The sequence below is a fragment of the Drosophila suzukii genome, chromosome 3, assembly GCF_043229965.1.
Source record: "Drosophila suzukii chromosome 3, CBGP_Dsuzu_IsoJpt1.0, whole genome shotgun sequence".
NCBI classification, from domain to species: Eukaryota; Metazoa; Arthropoda; class Insecta; order Diptera; family Drosophilidae; genus Drosophila; species Drosophila suzukii.
Window position 1 is genome coordinate 92,927,864 of NC_092082.1, and position 19,526 is coordinate 92,947,389.

At 45.9% G+C, this 19,526-nt stretch overlaps 1 protein-coding gene across 15 annotated transcripts in view; it reads left to right on the forward strand.

The window, feature by feature from the left end:
• The window catches only part of RhoGAP100F (Rho GTPase activating protein at 100F), a 35,914-nt gene extending 17,072 nt beyond the window's left edge, over positions 1–18,842 (forward strand). For 2 of the 15 annotated variants that reach the window (XM_065866246.2, XM_070996345.1), the window contains exons 4-12: positions 8,905–9,483; positions 9,541–9,817; positions 9,878–10,983; positions 11,048–12,158; positions 12,226–12,305; positions 12,365–12,674; positions 13,372–13,625; positions 15,473–15,602; positions 15,707–18,842. In XM_065866246.2, coding sequence (XP_065722318.2) covers positions 8,905–9,483; positions 9,541–9,817; positions 9,878–10,983; positions 11,048–12,158; positions 12,226–12,305; positions 12,365–12,674; positions 13,372–13,625; positions 15,473–15,602; positions 15,707–17,388 — 5,529 coding nt within the window. In that variant the 3' untranslated portion in view covers positions 17,389–18,842. Of the gene's footprint in view, positions 1–1,396; positions 1,827–8,904; positions 9,484–9,540; positions 9,818–9,877; positions 10,984–11,047; positions 12,159–12,225; positions 12,306–12,364; positions 12,675–13,367; positions 15,603–15,706 lie in introns of those variants that run through there. The other 13 variants (XM_065866249.2, XM_017075776.4, XM_065866251.2 and 10 more) reach the window with 13 other exon arrangements.
• Positions 18,843–19,526: the final 684 nt, after the last annotated feature.

Here is a 19,526-nt window from a genome sequence, read left to right on the forward strand (position 1 = left end):
CGCCTCTGGTTCTGCCTCTGCCTGTGCCCAGTTTATATTGCCAAAGCAGCCGCGCGGGAAATGTAACTAGAGCTGGCGGCATTGTTTTTATCTACACTTAGAGAAAATCCCCGCATAGTTCCCTTTGAAATCCCCTTTCACCCAGACGGGATCGGTGGTTACCCAAACGGAAAAATCATGCTTCCTTTCTTGAAATTCTATGTGTCCTTTAGTTTCACACTAAAGGAAGAAATCGATTCCGTATCAACTAATGTTCCAAAAAAAAACACTTTTTTAGTGTCCTCTCAGCCATCTCATTCGCTTCATCAAGTTTCACCGGGGTCAGAAAATCAGCAAGGGTGAGGATTCTGTTACCATGGGCAATTATTCCGCTGAAATTTCGCAAACTTCACAGGCTGCTACGGCAAAAAGATGGTAATTAAAATGATAAAATGAAAGATTTTCAAAATTGTGCGGCATTCATCTTTAGCCGAAGAAACTTCAAGTTGAAGAAATTTAATTTCGATTTATCTGACTCACTCGGATAATCTGTATTCCTTTGGGAATTTTAATTTGTTTTAGTAATCTGTCAGTCTGAGTAAAAGCTTTTTGAAAACTATTTTCTTTTGATGATTTCTTTGACATCCTTCTGCTTTCTGTCTTATGACAAAGTTCCGTCTTAGCTATGTTTTTAATATTTTAATAAATTTAAACAACCTGGAGTTATTTTCATTTAGAATTCAAAAAGTTGTGTTTCTTTTTCTTGTTTGCAATAATCTTTCTTATTAAATCTTTCTTTATTGAAAGTCAGCAATGGCTTTTAACACTCTCGAAGGTGAGCTATATTTCTGTGCGCTTTAAAAGGGAAAACCATTTTTCTTTTCCACCTTCTTACGTTGCTCTCCACAAATTAGTGGAGCCGCCTTTTGTTTCGAGCAGTTGTTGTGCTGCCCGTGCCCCTTTTTAATTTAGTATGCCTGGAATTAATGAAATTTTCGCACGGCCAGACGAAATTATTTTCGCCGGGCTCGGAGGCGTGAAGTGGAATACTCGGAGCCCGGGGGCGGCTCCGCTTGCTCCGCATCCTTATCTTTGGCTGGCACTCTGCCCGACGGGATCCAGTGGGGGTGGGGCAGACCGCACTTAAAGAGCCATTTAAATCAATTGTGTAGAAATTTTGAAATCGTTTTGGCAAGCGGCGAGCGGAGATGGAGGGCCGCCGCTCGAAATTCGCCATTGGCAGAGAAGCGTGAAAGGCAAACATAAATATTTCGCTTGGCAACAAAGGGCGGCCAAGACGGAAGACCCACCACACACACACACATTGGAGCCAGGCTAGGGGTCAGGGGTCGGAGGGCGTCTGGCAGATATACAGGCACACTTATAGATACAGTTATCACGACTCTTGTGTGCTTAGAGAATGGAAAGCGGATAAGGCCATAACCAAGCGAATCAAAACGAAACAAAACGAAGGAATGATACTATTGGAACTAAGCCTTAGGACGTGTGCGGGAGCAACAAAATACGTATCAAATTATAGCCTAAGTAGCAGTTACGAAACCACCGAACCACGAGCAAGGATAAAGCATACAGCGAATTAGGTATACAGAAAGCACAACTCGAATCGAAAAGAATTGAATCGAAAGCAATCGAATCTGGTGCCGCGAGGTGCTAGAACTATCGTATAACTCAGAGAACTCAACATATCCCTTCGAGCGTCCACATACAGTGGACGAACCGTTTCTATATCTCACCTTCGACGCGAAACAAGCAAGTTGGCTGCAACAAAATTAATGTGTGATAGCGCCACCACAGGATGTTTCCTGACCAGAAGCAGCCATCGCAAGGTGAGTGTGTTGAGTGCTGAATGTTGTGTGTGGCTTATTTATTAATAGCATATTAAGTAATGCGGCCTGGGGCCTACATTGCCCTGGGAGCAAAGCCGCAAATCCATGAAAGCAAATCACATGTATTACTCCGATAATGAGCTCACAATTTATGTGCTCCTTCATTGGAATCCGCATCATGTATGGCCTTTACACGATTTAAGATTACCATCTAAATTCAAGACTGGCGAGCCATTAATTTTGCATATTTCAGGCTTTGTTCAGAAACATATTATACGTACGTATTACAGCGAAATGCGTAAAATGGGTAAAAGTACTTAAATAAATTAATCTTAAAGGGCTGATTTAAAATTGATTTTTATTTTAGCACATTTTATACAAAATCTATTGTGTTCCGAACTCGTTGGAAAGTTTAGTAGCTAGTTGTATACATTTTGTGCATAGAATCATAGTTTGTGTTGCTATTATTAGAAAATATGCATGTAGTATGATGGATCCATGGAATTCTCGCCCAGTATATATAGAATTTTAAGCTTCAGCATTTGTCTGCTCAGGGAGCTAATACACTTTGAAATATAAAACATGCATAAAAGTTGAAGTGTGCTGCTGGGGACGAAGAGTGTTTGTGTGCTTGAAGTGATTCGGGTTCTTAGCTTCTGGGGGAATATTGAGTTAGATCCGCGTCAAAGGAAATATTTCCGCAACATCACGGTGTAGTTGTTGTGCTCTTGTGTGGAAAATTCCGAGGGGCCGGTTCAACTACATCCACATCAATAATAACCGTCGCCCTATAAAGCGCTTGAAATGTTATAAGTCTGCATGGAGTACGCAGGTCCCGCCGCCCACTGCCACCCACTCCACATGGGATGACGAGTGCCTTCAGCCAGAAGCGAGCGAATTTGCATGACATTTTCGTATATACTTTTGTGTATTTCACTTTAATATTTATGTATATGGATCGGTATGCAAATATTGCCTTTTGCACGCTCCGCAGTTGCGACTATTAGCCGGTTAAGCCCCTGTGCCCCGTGTTATTTTCATTTTTCCTTCTGTTATAAACGTTTCGCCTTTGTTTCCCCCTTGCATTTTTAATTTTAATTTTTCTCTTTTTTTTCTGGAAAACATTGGATTTTTATTTGTGTGCGTACATTCATGCGGATGAATGAATAAACAAATATGCGTAAAACAAATAATAATGCATATTTCATGGATGCGCGCAGCAGAGGCCAACGAACCACACCGAATTTTCTACTTTAAGGGGCATCAGGAAGAAAAAACCTGAATGATAAATAAACCAACTTTGAACTTTTGTTGATAGAACGGAGCAACACGGCCGTTGCCCCTGGGCCATTCGCCATCCATTGAGAACCCACTTAGACACATAATCGCTTTTTGTTTATTTACACACGTATATATTCGGGCAGCCGCAGATTGCAACTTTCAACTACTTTGGCCGACGGCGAAGGGTGCTTGAAATATTGAAATAAAATTCCATTAAGTATGCAGCCCTTGGACCGGCGCTAAAAATATTTGCATAGATAATGGCGGCACGAAACTGTTTGCGTACTTCTTTCATTCGGCTGGGTAATTAAAATTTTTGGGGAAGCCAAAGCTGGGCACTCAAAACATTTAAGTTCACTTTGAAAAACTATAAAACATTTTATTTTGAGGTACTTTATTGATTAAAAAGGGTTCGAAAAATAATTATTAACAAGGCTTAGCATTATATTTATACATTTAATTTAGAGTTTTAGCCCTTATTGAGCTGATAGTTAAAATATGTTTATTTTCTCAAAATTTGCATCTTTGATAACATTGATAAAGTCCTACTATTAACGGTGATATATTTTTAAAAATGCAATCAGGGTTTTTTTAAAAAAAGTGTCTTAATAAATTAAGAAAGAAGTAAGTTCTTTTTGACTCTTGAACATTTTTATTTTTCAAGTGCACACTTCACTGTGCGCATGGGAATCCTTCTTGCTCCCCGTCTCCTTTCTTCCCCCGCCCCTTCTCCACTCATATCGGTGTCCTTGTGCCTCTGAGTGATGTGAGTGGCCGGAGCCAGTGAAAGGTTTGTCCTGCACTCTTGCCACTCAGCCTTTCGGGCTGGATATCTTCACGCTTCATCCTGTCCTGCCCGACACTTTTGATTGGATGGAGGCTTAAGGCCTTTGATGCCATGATATCCTGATATCCTGGCACTCGGCTTAGCTGTGGACGTGTGGGTGGCCGTGTGTGTGTGCAGCCGACCCGGATCTAATTGCATAATGCGATGCTTGGAATGCGTTTGACGCCATCTTGGCATGCCCTATTGTCTGCTCCTGGCAAATTTGAATTTAATCAATAAATCACGTATACGCCGGGTGGGCTGTGCCCATGAAAGTGCGGGCAGTACTCCCAAACCCATTTCCATTCACGTTTCTATTCCCGTTCTCATTCCCGTGCTCCCAGCCGTCTGCTCGGCTGTCGGAGTCACCGCCACAATGCGGCTTGTGTCACTTGTGTTGTCGTCGTGGTTGTTGCTTTGTTGTTTGCCTTAATTTGCGGTTATCTCGACTGGCGCCCCTGCACCGTCCAAATCCAAAGCAATCCAATCTGATTCGACTCGAGCCCCAACTCCTGGCTCCTCGCTCCTCGCTCCTGTACCGCCGCCACTGGGTGGCGATGTGAATGCGCCCGGTTCTCTGGGCTTGTGCCACATATTTTGACATTAGCGCAGCTGCAACTGACAACTATTATTAACATGGGAGCGGAAAGTTGTGCATTTGGCATTTAATTGTAATCGTTGTCAGTGGATTCGGTGAATTCCGGATGAGAGCCGAGTGACGGGTAATTGGCATGAAGGAATGGAGGCGCCGCCCAGGGAGTTCCACGGGGCATTTAAATTTATAATTATCCGGCCTTTGTTTGCGGCTCAGGTGGAATTCGGTTTTGGTTTCGGTTCAGGTATCCGTTCGGTTCGCTGTGCATTGTTCTATTATTTCCCGGAATAGTTCGGCCCAAGGAAATTGTTTTGTATGGCCAACGTTATGAATGCCAAATGAATGCCCAAATGAAAGCCAAAACCCGGGAGCAGAACAACAAATCCTTGATCCACGTGCCGACCGGAATACAATTTGTTTTCGGGAACAAATTATACAACGAATTGTTAACAAAATGCTGTGGTGGATTTCCTGAAAATTATTCCCCAGAACATGAAACATTCATGTTGGGTGGACAATTTAGTGGTTAGGCTGTGAGCACGTTATGGCCATTAAAAGTTGATGGGCCAGACAAATTTTCCGAGAACTCTGGGCCTTCATTGAAGGGCCGTTCCTGGCTCTCCCTTCGCTGGCTAAGTAATTCGATCAGTTTGAGCACCATTAGACAAATAACATGACTTGCTGTTTTGTATAGAGTTATTAATTACTCGGCGTTGGCAAAACAAAATCAATTTCATCAATTCGAATGGCCGCAAAGCCAAGGCAATTATTCTCCCTTTTGTTTGGGCAATCTGAGCAGCGTCCGGGTGAATTGACAAAGGGATCGGGCCAGGCAAGCCCATCATGCTAAATCACACGCTCTGCCAATCAATCAATGCGTCGGACAATCAATCACCCGGGGGGGAAGTGAAGGGGCAGGGCGGGACAGCTGGCAGACACAAGTCAACCACGAAAAACAGTGGCAATCCTGGCTGGAATCGAACTTGGGCTAAGTCATTACAATTATGGCTAGTCAATTATTAACCTGGCTAGGGAAATGACGCACTCTTCCGCCGCATTCGGCGAAACATGACCTTCCGAAATAATTAGTCCAAACCGAACTGGGTGCACTGAGGGAAAACCCAAGAGTGTTCTCCTCTTAAGCTGCAAATTGTAATTAGCCCTTTTCTAAAATAGGAAGTTCTTTGTTTTCTAAAATGTCTAATTTATCTCAAGACCCTTTCTAATCCCAATGATTTCTAAGATTATACTTTAAACACTACTATATCACCCTGGGAGTGCTTTCACTTCTGATAGTTTATGGCAGTTAATGGCGTCTGCGCTGACATATTTACAATTTTAGTCAATTTCCGTTTTCGGGTGTTTATTTTTTTATTTGGCTGTAGAGGCACTAAAATGATTTTATTGATTTGTGTTGTCACGCAACTTCCTCTAATGGCTTCTTCCGTCTCCCTCGTTCCGTCGCCCCGTCCCTCTCGCTCTCGCTCTGCCGTAGGTCCTTTCCAAATTAGTTTTTCCTCCCAACAGAAACTGCCAGTCAGAAGAATCATCCATAATTAAAAAAGCTTGCCAAAGTCAGTCCTCAATATGTGATGTCTTGAGGATTTTCAATTAGTTGTCGTCACCCGGCGGGCGGCGAATAAAAGGAGTGGGTGGCGGGCGGAGCTGGGGGTTTCCATAGGCTCGCTGCTTAGTCAGCAGCAGCAGCAACATAATGAAGTTGAAATGAGTTTAAACAGGCGGCCCAGCCCCCAGAGAGGGTTCAGCCACGGTCTTCCGTGAGTCACATGTGCGCCAGACGTTGACTAAAGACGCTTAATGTAAGCCCGCCCTGGTAATTTGCATTTGCCGCAGCAGCACTCCTCCGCTTTGGCAGGCAATTTCCTACTTCCCCCTAACTTATTGGATTTGCCGGTTAATAAACTATGCACTTACTAATTAAGTGCGCGACTCGCTGTAAATAACTTATGGCCGCAAAGTGAGTGGAAGCCGCCTCCAGCTATGCAGCTGAATTTTACAAAAAGAAAACGAGGCAAGGAGTCTAGTTTCGCTTACATACGCTTAAAATAGCCCTGAAAGAAATGGCTTTTTAAAGGTAACAGTATGAGTTCAGCCAGTTTCATTAGCCAGCATGGGTACTGAGTTTAAAATATGTAGGTATAATACGATGCAATATTCCAAAGTCAAACCGATGTGATATATGTACAATGTATATTGTACTTATGGGCATTTAAATGATGTAGAAGAAGCTTATCCTAGTTCAAACTTGTGAAAATCTTTGCTAACGCATGGAAAGGCGTCGGAAAATAATGAATAATAGAGTTTTAACTTGTTCGAGTGACAAGGAAAGTGCGGCAAGTCTGGGAAATGATTATACCGAACTTGACGCCCCTAAGGAGGAGAGAGGGGGTTAAGGGTCGAGGACAGGACTCTGACTGCCCACACGTGGGTGCATAAATTTCCCGCTGACAGCCTCGGACGGAGGGTGTTTGCTGTTGCTTTGGCACTTCATGTGTCCATTTAGGACCCGCTCTCCTTAGGACCCAAGCTCCTCCGGCCCAAGCGGACCTGCACGCGATGCACACCATCTATATTTATTGTTTTTGTTGGCGTAGTCGGGCCGTTCTCGTTAGCAAACAGCAACAACAAAGAGAAGCCATCAACAATGTGCCGCCTTCTTGTCCTTTGTGCCGCCCGGCAAGTCCTTTTTATTGAATACAGTTGTTCGGCCAAGACCACGCCCAGTTTTACCCCACACACTCACGCAAGAGGGTGTTCTCAACGAGGAAGAAAGCACAAATGGACATTTTTTGTGCCCTGCGGCCTGTGTGTTAATGATGCCTCGGTATTTCGCCTGAATTATTTATTTGGTTATGCATTTGCAGTTGGCAAAGTGCAAACAAACACCGAAATACCATTACAGTAAACACACTTTAATAGTTTAATGCCAGTTGGCCAGAAACTTTTCCAGCAATTGCCCAAAGGGCGTACGATTGAAGGAAAACAGAAATTTCACTCTAGATGGCCTATATATATTCTAGGGCAAAACAGTGCCAGTATCAACGAATTTTAAGCATAAAAAGTGACAGGCGAAGTGAAACTACAAAATACTAAGAATGAAAGTCTAAAAGTATAGTTTTATTTATAAGTTATTATTTAAATGGAAGTGTAAGCTAGAAGATATTCTTCCAAAATGTGTAGCTTTTCACAGTACACAGATTTTCGGAGAGCATATAATAATGCTTATTTGACTAACAGCAAATAGACGGAGCAGGCGCGAGGGCCAAAACTTCCGCCCTAACGACATCTGCTCTTGTTGCTTCTGCTGATGCTGCAAGTTTGGCAAAGTTACACAACAGCAACAACAGTGAGGAGGACAGGGCGTGGGAACTGGGGGCAGACAGCCACCGACACATGTCAAAGTTTCGCAATTTCAAAGATTTCTTCTTCCCCCGGATTTCTTTTTTGGTGGCCGTTGCGAACATGATTTTTGGCAACCGCAGAGCCGAGCCGAGGGTCACTTGAGGAGATGTTGCTGTTGGAGAGCAAGTGCAACTTTGCTGCTGACCGCAATTTGTGTGCCCGCACACCCTTTTCCCAGCATTAATCCATTAAAAACTTCGCTTAGCTTGCGCCAGGCAACTTCATTTAAAACCAATTTCATGGGCGTCCCTCACACAACCGGGAAAATCAAAGTTGCACATTGTTGCCGTGGCTGTGGGTTGCCCCTTCCGGCGGGGGCAGCGAAAGGGATTGGACTTTCCCTCATCAACTTCTGACCGTGTGACATCATCGCCGAACGTCACGTGCCGGGTACAGTCGTCCTGGAGCTTTGCATGACGCTGCGACCGAGTGATGTGGCACTGACAGAAATTACAGTTGCCGCAAGTCCCGGCAAAGTGAGTGACGAAATAATTATTGCATACTTTCTAGGGCGACCGTAGGATAAGGGGCCAGTTTGATTGGACGAGTTAACATTACCATTTGCCAGTAAACTGAGTTACTGTGGAAAAAGAACCACCAAATAAGCCTAACATTTAAAGGGTTTAAACTTCCATTTTTAAAAGACATCCAAATTTAGAAATTTTTTATCAGTTTTCTTTAATATTAATGCCTTTAAAAGTTATAGAGGTTAAAGAGTGTGGGACAGTCTTCTTCGGCCCCAGAAAGCGTTTATAAAACTAAACTGCGCCAAATTAGCTTAATTAATGCAAAGCTAAATCTTTTAGCGAAGCTCAAGTGCAGAAGCTGCAGCAGCTGGGGCAACAATTAGTTTAATTTATGCAGCAGCGCGTGGCACTCAGATTTGCATAAAGGCCCGCCGACGAGGATGAATATGAACTAACGAGAAACTATTTCCCCATTTCTGGTTGCAGGAGAATGGAAGATCAGTTCCTGATGTCACTGCCAGCCCGGGACGCGCTCCTCCCGGCCCGCTGCCCGCCAATCAGCTGTCCTCGCTGGGCAACCAGCAACATCATGGCAACCAGCAGCATCACGGCAACCAACAACATCATGGAAACCAGGGCAACCACCGCGGCCCAAGCGGTAGTCTGTCGAACGCCGCAGGGGTCAAGGACCCGGTGATGCTCCAGGGCGACTTCCGCAAGGTCAGCGGCATCAGCTCGGAGATCTTCCGCCAGATAGAGGCCGTCGAGAATGACCACGACCCCAACACGGCCGCGGCTCTGGAGGCAGTGGAGCGTCGCGGGGAGATGATCGTGCGCGTCCTGGAGCCGCGATGCATGGGCAGCAAGCAGGCGGTGGATGCCGCCCACAAGCTGATGAACAAGGCGGACGGACGACACACTGTGCAGCTGGTGGAGATCGTCAAGCGGCCTGGTCAGACGCTGGGCCTGTACATCCGCGAGGGCAACGGTGCGGATCGTACCGACGGCGTGTTCATCTCACGGATTGCCCTTGAGTCTGCGGTTTACAACAGCGGCTGCCTGAGGGTAAGTTTATTGTTAAGCCTAAGGAAAGCATCCTCTTAAAGCATTGTTTCTCTTTAGGTGGGCGATGAAATCCTGGCGGTGAACCTGGTGGATGTTACCCACATGTCCTTGGACGATGTCGTCATCATTATGTCAATTCCGCGCCGCCTGGTGCTGGCGATACGGCAGCGGCGTGGCAATCGCGGTACAGGATCCCCCGGACCGCCGACGCTCTCACGGCCGGAACAGAAACCGCCACCGGTTGTTGTGATCAAGCGGGATCTGCGGGACGAGGATCTAGACGAGACGGACCGGATGCCGAGACCGCGCTCATCACGTGAAAGACGTACAGGTAGTTTGAAATGGGCGCCGTGTTCGTCAGACTAATCGGTTGCCTCTCTTCTATTTCTTCCAGGAGATGGTCGCGAAATGACGGAGTCGCGATCTCGCTTAGGTCTGGGGCTCAACAACTATAGTCCGCAGTCAGAGCAACTGGATATGTACTACAACACCCGCGGCGGAGGTGGAGGCGGAGCCATGGGTGAGCCGCCGAACTGGGGCTACAAGCCGCCACCGCCACCTTCTTCGGTGATTACGGAGCAGCCGACGAAAGGCCATGCTTTTGCTCCATCGCACGCTTACTACCAGAATGCTGGCACCCTGGAGAGCCTGGCGGAGAAGGTACACGCCTTCTATCCCGGACAGCCCGGCGCTCCGCCTGTGGGTCCCTCGAGAAGAATGTCCACGGGCACTGGCAACGTAGGCCTCGCTCAACAACACGCCAGATTCCCGCGGTCTGGTTCGGATCAGCATTTACCTCGCGTTGAATATGCGGACTACTCCAACTCTCTGGGACGGCATTCCCTTCTGCGGTCGAGTTTGAAGCCAGGAACGGCTGGAGGAGCTCCAATGCCAGTGGGAGTGGGTGGCACTCTGGGCCGATACGGACGCTACGATCAACAGAGAGCAGGTGTATCCAAGTACGGTCCACCAGCTGGCGGAGCTCAGTCGCTGACTCGACGCTCCCGACCAAATCTGGACTATTCCAGCGATACGGAGGCTACAATTGGACCGAGGCCAAGTTACTACTACTATAACAGACCCGCCATCGGCAGCATGCCAAGGGGAGCGGGTGGAGCAGGCGGAGGAGTGGGTGCAGCTGCCGCAGCTGCCTTGTTGGCCGGAGCCACGGATCTCAATAAATTCAATTCGTTGCCCCGGGAGCGACCAGGAGTAAGATTGCAGGGCATTCGCTCCAGGATGGGAGACCGTTTGGTGGATGAGAACGACGGCAATACTTCGGCACCCGAATTCGACGCGAGGAGAGGCAGGGACCTGCGGCAGCGAATAACCGCCAGTCCGTCGATATTCACGGCGGACGAGTATCGCGCCTGGCTAAGAAGGGCACCTAGCAGCTCTGCGATTGCGGAACAAATGCGAATGACTCGGGACATGTTTGCCCAGCCGCGAGCTCAGCGATTCTCCTGCAGCGCAGAGAACATCCACGATGCTCTGAGGAATGTAAGTATTAATTTTTCAAATAAATATCCGATACTATTTCATGACGATATTATTTTTCCTAAAGACGGAGAGCATCTACTCGAGTAGAACCCACATCCTCGGCACGGGAACTCTCGATCGGAACATGGGTCTTACTCGGCCTATTTCTGCACTACCCGTGAGATCTATGTCCTCGCAGCACATTGGAGGAGCGGGATCAATTCGTTCGCCCAGCATACGACGCATGAGGCAGCTACTGGAACTATCCGCTGGTCCTGCTAGTCCCAGCGGAAGTATCCTTAGCACCGGTGGCCACCAGAGTCCGGCACCCACACCAAGTGCAACGTTGCCACGCCCACACCGTCAGATCGACATCAACCCGGCGGAGTTTGCGAAGTACAAGCTGGATAAGCCCATCGTGGATATCGGAGGGATCTCCGGCATGTTGTGGATTCATTTGCTCGCAGGTCGCGGCCTTAGAACAGCTCCAGAGGGAGCTGGAGGGCAGGCGCCACCAGGCCAAACCAGAGACCTCTATTGCGTCATCGAGTGCGATCGCGTACACAAAGCGCGCACCGTGGTGCGTTCCGGTGACCTACAGTTCGACTGGGACGAGTCGTTCGAGCTGGACTTGGTGGGCAACAAGCAGTTGGACGTACTAGTCTACTCTTGGGATCCGCAGCACAGGCACAAGCTGTGCTATCGAGGGGCCATCTCATTGTCGTCGATCCTCCGGCAGTCTCCACTCCACCAGCTGGCTTTGAAGGTGGAGCCTAGGGGCACGATATACATTCGCATGCGACACACGGATCCACTGGCTCTCTACAAGAGAAGGGGATTGCCCAGCTTGAGAGCTGGTTACCCTACACTCTTCGGCGCCGACTTGGAAACGGTGGTCAACCGGGAGTCTAAGAACGCGCCCGGAAGTGCACCCGTTCCCATCGTTTTGAGGCGCTGTGTGGAGGAGGTGGAGCGCCGGGGGCTCGATATAATCGGGCTGTACCGACTTTGCGGCTCCGCCACCAAGAAGCGACTGCTGCGCGAGGCCTTCGAGCGCAACAGCCGTGCCGTGGAATTGAGCCCGGAACATGTTCCTGACATCAACGTCATCACCGGCGTGCTCAAGGATTACCTCAGGGAGCTACCCGAGCCGCTGTTCACGCGCTGTCTCTTCCAGATGACGGTGGATGCCTTGGGTGAGGATTGAAATAGAACTGCCGAGTATTGTTGTGTGCAAAATTTATTGTGTTATTTTATATTCAGCTGTCTGCCTGCCAGATGACCCGGAGGGCAATGCGAAACTGATGCTTAGCATTCTCGACTGCCTGCCGCGGGCAAATAGGGTAAGCTTAACCTTTCTCCGCTTGAAAATTAAATTTCACCGATTTTCCTTGCCCCACAGGCGACCCTGGTATTCCTGCTGGACCACCTGTCGTTGGTTGTTTCCAACTCGGAGCGGAACAAGATGTCCGCCCAGGCGCTGGCCACCGTGATGGGCCCACCGCTGATGCTGCATTCGGCGAGTGCGCAGCCGGGCGCTGACATCGATCACGCCCAACCGATCGCGGTGCTCAAGTATCTGCTCCAGATCTGGCCGCAGCCGCAGGCGCAGCATCAGCAGATGGCGCAGCACATGGGCGGCGCTGCGGGGGCGATGATGGGCGGCTTGGCCACCGCCGGCAGTATGAGCAACATGGCCGGCGTTGCTTCAGGTAACGTACTCCCAGCGTCCGATCCCCCACCTCAGAGCAACCCGAAAGCCCCGAACCACCGACACACAAAGAGACACCGAATTTAGCCACCACACTTGCAAGAGTTTGATTCCTTGTTTCGTTTCCGCTTTGGATGCATCGCCGCATCAGCAGCAGTTCCAAGTCAAGATCTCTGCCACCCGCTCGCCCTCTTTTTCAATCTCAAGTGCGGCACGAAAACCGTTCTCACTCTTAGCTGTTATGCAAACAAAACTCAGACACTGATACACACAGCCTCCAATCATCCAAGCCACCCACCACGGTTGCCACTATCGGTGCGATTTTGAGTTTGACTATGATAACTTGGTACACATGCATGCATACCTCGTACCATAAGGGGGTTTATTACTCCAAATAGAGATCAGTAACAACTAAGACGAATAACGTAGACTTCCAAATACATAAATGGCTATGCAAAATTTTGAAGTACGGTATTTAAAGATGAAATCTATATGACTGAGTATTTGGATTCGCAAACAAAATTAATTTATTTTACACAATTAAAGTTAAATCAAGAATTAGTTAAAGAAGAGTTGTATGTCCTAACAGCGATCAAGTGGCAACCGTGTTCCCCAATCACCTCACCCACTCAGCCACCGAGAAGACCTCGAACCGCGTCCACATTAATATTGATTAATACAGAGTCCTATGTAGACAGGTCGGCGCGGCGAGTCAACAGGGCAGCGTGGAAGCAAAGTCAGTGCGTTGCCAGCGGACAGACAGCAACTTCTACTGCAGCAGCAGGCGCAGCTCATGGCGGCGGGCAATCTTCTGCGCTCGTCCACTTCGGTAACCAACATACTCTCCCAAGGCCATCCTCAGCTCTCAGCCACAGCCAACAGTCATCTGTATCAATCAGTAGTGGGTCAGTTAGCTCAATCGCATCGAGCCTTGCAACAAGCGGTGCAACAGGTAAACAAACAGAATCCACACAACACAGCCACCACAACCAAACAGAGGCGATGCCGCGAACAATGAGAAACAATGATTGCAACATCAAAATACTTGACCAGAAATACCTGCATACAACTATATCATCCACATTAAACACACATCGCACTCCTTCATCCATTTTTGGTTAGGGTTGTGACAAGCGAGGGACATTTTTTTAAAAGCCTAAAATATATTCTTTGGATCCAATTGACCACTATTATTTTGATTGACCGTTCTTTGTTAATTGTGTCTAATTATTTAAAAATTTTTTTTAATTAAAGTTAAAAAAAACATAGAATGAAAAATATTGATTTGTCGTTAAAACACTATTAATACCGATTACTTTTCGAATTTTTAATAATATAATCAATTCTTTGAGTTTCTGATAGTTTATGGAATTTACGAATAAATTTTGTTGGAAAGCAGCCAATTTTCACTCCTATCAATCATTCAACACAAACCAAATCCATATAAACACAAACACATTCGAAACATTTTCTTGCTCTTCTTACTTTTCCTGTTGACCGTTCTGCAAAGATGATAATTACAAAAATATTTACCTACTGAACTATCAAATATATCTAAAGCATTATCTGTTGTCAGTTTGATTTGTGCTTTTTACGAAATACCAACGCAAAAGAAATATACTAAAGTAAATAATAAGTTGCTGTGATCCCTGATCGATAGACGTTGTAATTGTGATACAAATATATATATATATCTATCTATATAATCTAACATACCAATACGATATAAGCGATGGTAATGATGATGATTTGAGCGATATGATAGGTGTTAAACGGCGTGTAAAGCATGATTGGCCCACTACTGGTAACAAATAAACATACTCGTAACGACTATTTCTACCACATGTATTCCACTCCAATCCATGTAAATCATACGGCTCTGTATGCCAACACATGCCAAATGAAAGACCACATCATGTAAATGCTTCATTAAACTTGTGTGCCACTGCCATTGTAAAAACTTCATCAATCAAAACCTAATTTGTGAATTGTTTACACCCCAGTCCCTCGAATAGATTTCAGTTTCCCTCGTTGGTTGAAGCTCACAGCCCAAATTAATTTTTTCAGAATCCAAAAGCACAGCTTATGTAGTGTAGAACATCTCAAAGGCGGGAGGGCAAATATTTCAGATAATTTGATTTTCTGCCCAAATTAAGTTGAAACTCGTTGAAGCTTCTTAGGTTACAATATTTGTCTTTTTGTTGGGGATGAAGTATTGTCCTTTCAGTTTTACTATCGCATTAAATAACTGTCCAGTAAACCCTTTTAAGTCAACTGCTCTCCGTTCATGCACATAGTTCGCTTTTAATTTTAAAAATTTACAAAAGAATTTTAAATAAATTCCATTCTATTGTTAACCTGTTAAAGGCGAATTTTATAAGTTTTTTTCACCTTGTTTGCATGTCATACACCTCACGCTTTGACCTCACCAACAACCTATCCAAAACCCACATATCCAACCCAAAATCCAATAAAAATATCTAATTGGTTAACGAATTGGCCGTCACCAGTACGAGAATCGCACCGCTCACGAAGATAAATTGTCTTTTGTCTATGATCTAAATGTGTCCGTTGTATGTGTCGCACAAATATCCACATGAAAACACCCATTAACACTCTAACACTACACCCCAAACCGATTCAAAATTTAAAATTCTCCCAGCACCACCCAAAACAAAGAATTAGCACGTATGCGCCCTTAACTCCCTTGAAAGCTACTTGAAGCCGCTTGCCGATTAACATTTGACCAACTTGGCGGGTTCTCCCCTGCTCCTCTTTCTGTTTGCTAATCTCTTGCAGCCCTATCAATTGGGGGGCTCAGTGGGCTCAGCAATTCCCGACCAATCGCCACTGCCACTTCCAGGCACACCCTCCCCCGGCAGTAGTTCGGCGTCGACGGGCTCGGGCTCCGGATCCGGATCGGGTAAAAGTAAGTAAAGAGAAATGCCCTTACAAATCAGTCAAGTCAGTGCGTCTGCGTTTGCTATTGGAGGGAAAGGATTACGTGGCTAATGCTCTTGTAATCTCTTGTAGGCACGGATACCATCAAGCGCGGTGCTTCTCCCGTCTCGGTGAAGCAAGTTAAGATCGTCGACCAGCCATCTAGCCCCTATTCCATCGTGATGAAGAAGCCGCCGCTGCAGAAGGACGCGCCCGTAGAAATCATCACGCCCACAGCCCAAGCGGAGGCAGCCTCATCCCTGGGCGGCAGCACTAGAGACAAGGAAAGCAATGGGACAGTATCTCGCAGGGGAAATGTGGACTTCTGTGAACCGCACAAAGCGCAGTCCAAGAGTTTGGTGACCGAAGAATCCAGCTACACCTCCAAGTACTCCAGCTTGGAAGCTAAGAAGAGCAGCTTCGGCAACAGTAGCTACACGCCAAGCAAGGCGAATGCCAGTGGACTCTCCGCCGGCGAGGACTACAAGGCCATGCGTAACAAGTCGAGCGCCACATCCAGCTCTAGTTCGTCCCAGGCCACGGTTCTGAGTGCTGGCTCGACGGCCACCTCAGCCCCGACCACCTCTTCGGACGATTCGGATGATCTGGTCTCCTACAAGTCCTCGGCCTCCACAAATGCTTTGCTAGCCCAATCGCAGGCCATGACCACCAGCCAGCTGATGTCCAAGTATCTAAAGCGGGAGCCACGAGTGCAGTTTACGCCGATTAAGTCCCCGGACTCGCCCTCACCTCCGGGAGGCGGCGACGGGCTGCCCAAGGGGACTTACCAATTGGTCACGCCAAGCTCGGGATCATCGAGCAAGCCGGGTGCTACCACTGGAGCTATTAGCAAGTACACCACCAGCTCAGCGGACTCGAATACAAACACAAACAGCCAGAAGTTGTCATCGCCCTCGCGACTGTCCAGCAGCAAGGATAGCAATACAAAGACGGGAGCGGTCAGCAGCACCACTGCTTCGTCTTCGCTGGTTTCCACTGGTCGTCGACTGTTCGACAGCCTGGCCTCTTCATCGTCCTCGGAAACGGAAACTAAGACCTACATAGGTGGCACCACTGCGGTTAGTGGGGCAAGTGCGACGGCATCCTACACTAACGACACCAGGAACTCCGGCAGCAGTAGCAGTAAGTCGGGAATGGGAGGGGGGTCTGGGTTGGGAGCGGTTTCGGGAGCAAACTCCGAGGGTCGAAGTTATGGCAGTACGCTCTTCGGCAGCAGTGGCCTGGGAAACGGCAATGGCAGTAGCCACATCCACTCGAACGCCAGTCCCAGTCCCTTCACCACCACCAACGGCAACGGCAACCACAATACCATGCACCTGTACGGCACTTTGCCCAAAAATGGAGCTTCTACGGGGGCAGCTCTGTTCAGCGGATCAGCCAACAGCTCCTCGTACCACTCCGCGGGGAGTGGAAGTGGAGCAGGAACCGCCAGCAGCAGCGGGGTTAGTTCCATGACGGGCTCCACCAATAGCTACGACTTCTACACGAGCAGTAGCTCCAGTGGCAGCGGCTCGCGACCCTTTGCCAACGGGGGCAATAACTACCACACACTGGGAACCTACAGGGCCCAGTACGCGGCCACTAATCCCTTCCTAGATGCGTTTGATGAAAAGCCGGGCAGCAATGGGGGTAATAGCCACGGGGAGGAGAAGCTAGGCGCGGACAAGGGTCACCACAGGGCAGCTGTAATGGCGGCTTTCCAGTCGTCGGGAGACTCAAAAAACGGTAGCGATGAGTATGACGATATCAAGTGAAGTACGAAAAGTGCTATTAAGTGCGGCTAGAAAGGAGGAAATTAACTGCAACTACGATTATACGCGTAAAATGTGCGAAACTATGAGATATTTAAATGAAAGTTTACTTTTAAACTTTAGTTCTCATTCTAACTATATACAACAACTTGGAATAATTGTGATTTTATTTCCTTGAATCTTTTCATCAGAAAGGGCAAAACGTTAAAGCTTTTTCCTACCACTTTCTTGTAAATAATATCATTCAAAATCTTTATTGCAATGCGTGCGTATAAGCGTAGTTACTTAACGAAAGAGTACGAAAATGAATGCCATACAATGCTGAAAGTGTTCTTTTGAAGTATTTACAGTTTACAAATTTACAAGATACGAAAGATAAACGAATATAAACCCCTACAAATAAACGATATGAAACGATTTTGCAAACAGCGTCAAGTCCCTATCCCATGGAAGCCCAATGGCAATCCACTAAAGCAAGCAGAATATAAAATTATATAGTCATCGAGCTCTGTGTATGTGTGTTTATAAATACTTAATGGAAGCTTATCATTGGTAGCTTTAACACTTCTGTAACGCTCAACAGTGGGCAGCCATTCAGCTAACATAAATCCGAATTCAATAAGATTTACGAACAGTATTTTTGAATGAACAAAAACATAAATTAAAGACCACAGCGTATACAACAAAGTACATTTAAATAAAATAAAAAGAAAATCTTAAACAAAAGGTTGATCGCGCATTTAATTTTTACAAACAAACAATCTCTATATAAACATATATGCCTCTAATAGACATACAATTACGTTGATAACATATTTTTTCGTACTCCCATTTCGCAGTGAAAGCTGTATATAAAAAGCTGCTAGTTCACCACTTCCTATCCCTAATCTAGCCACTGCTATGTGTGTGTTTCAATGTGACCAACTCTCTAATCTGTAAATCCAGTATACATGACTATGACAACCTATCTAAATTAACTATTGGACGACTTTTTAAGCAACATGTGTATTTGCCTAAAATGTTTCTCTATGCCCATTATATATAACTCTGTATACACGTGCATATGTGATTGGGAGCACCGATCGATTCGGGCTACAGCCCTGGGAGAAACGTATATTTCGATCATTTCAGATCAAACTCTCGAAGCGGGTTCCCCATATGCAGACACCACACGGATACTGACATGCAAAATACAAATACATGAATTTATTGACGAATCGATGTGCTTAGTTTTTGTATGAAACAAAGTCTGATATACACACTAATATACACCAGTACAGTATAATATTTATAAACATTTAAACATAATTATACAAGCGATGAAAAACTAACAAAAAGAAAAGTAATGCTAAAAATATATACTACAAAATAACAAGCTTTGCGATTAAGGAGAATTTTACAGCAGTTATGTTTTCAAAGCTTTTTACAATGTATGACCAACTGTGCTTAATCCCAATCATTTAAACAAGCATATAACGAACTCAATGGCATAAAACCCTATAAACTACTTTCGAATACAAATGCTACGGAACTGTAAATACCCAGAAAGATATTCACCTCTCTGGTCTGGCAGTCAAAAATCGTCAGTTGAAGCTAGGTCCTAGTCATAGGCTTCGTCGGTCAATACACATAGCTTACAGTAACGTATTATTTAAATTAGGTTTAACAGAAAGCATCGTAAGCAATAAAATAACAGCTAGGCGAGAAGAAAATAGGAAAGCTAAGAAAATAGATTCAGAATCCGATAAAGATTTATGTTAGCAACCAACCATACAAGTACAACTTCCCTCAGCAGTTCAACAAAATCAATTTAAAAAATAGATCTAACTTATCATATACAAATTCATAATACATTTTTCATAACTATTCAAAATCATATAGCCCCATGCGTAAACGCAACTATTAGCAAGATTGTGCATTATTTGATTTTAACAATTAATACGGAATAGGGATTGATGAGGAGCCCGAGAACGCGTTGAGATTTTAAATAGCAAATTATTCAGTTAATTGTTGTCAGATTTATTTTATACGAATGAAGAGCATTTGAAGTGTTAAACATGATTATGAAACCAAAGAGTTAAGAACCACAACATAGGCAACCATATAGTTGAGGCAAATTGATTTTTATATAGTGAATTGTT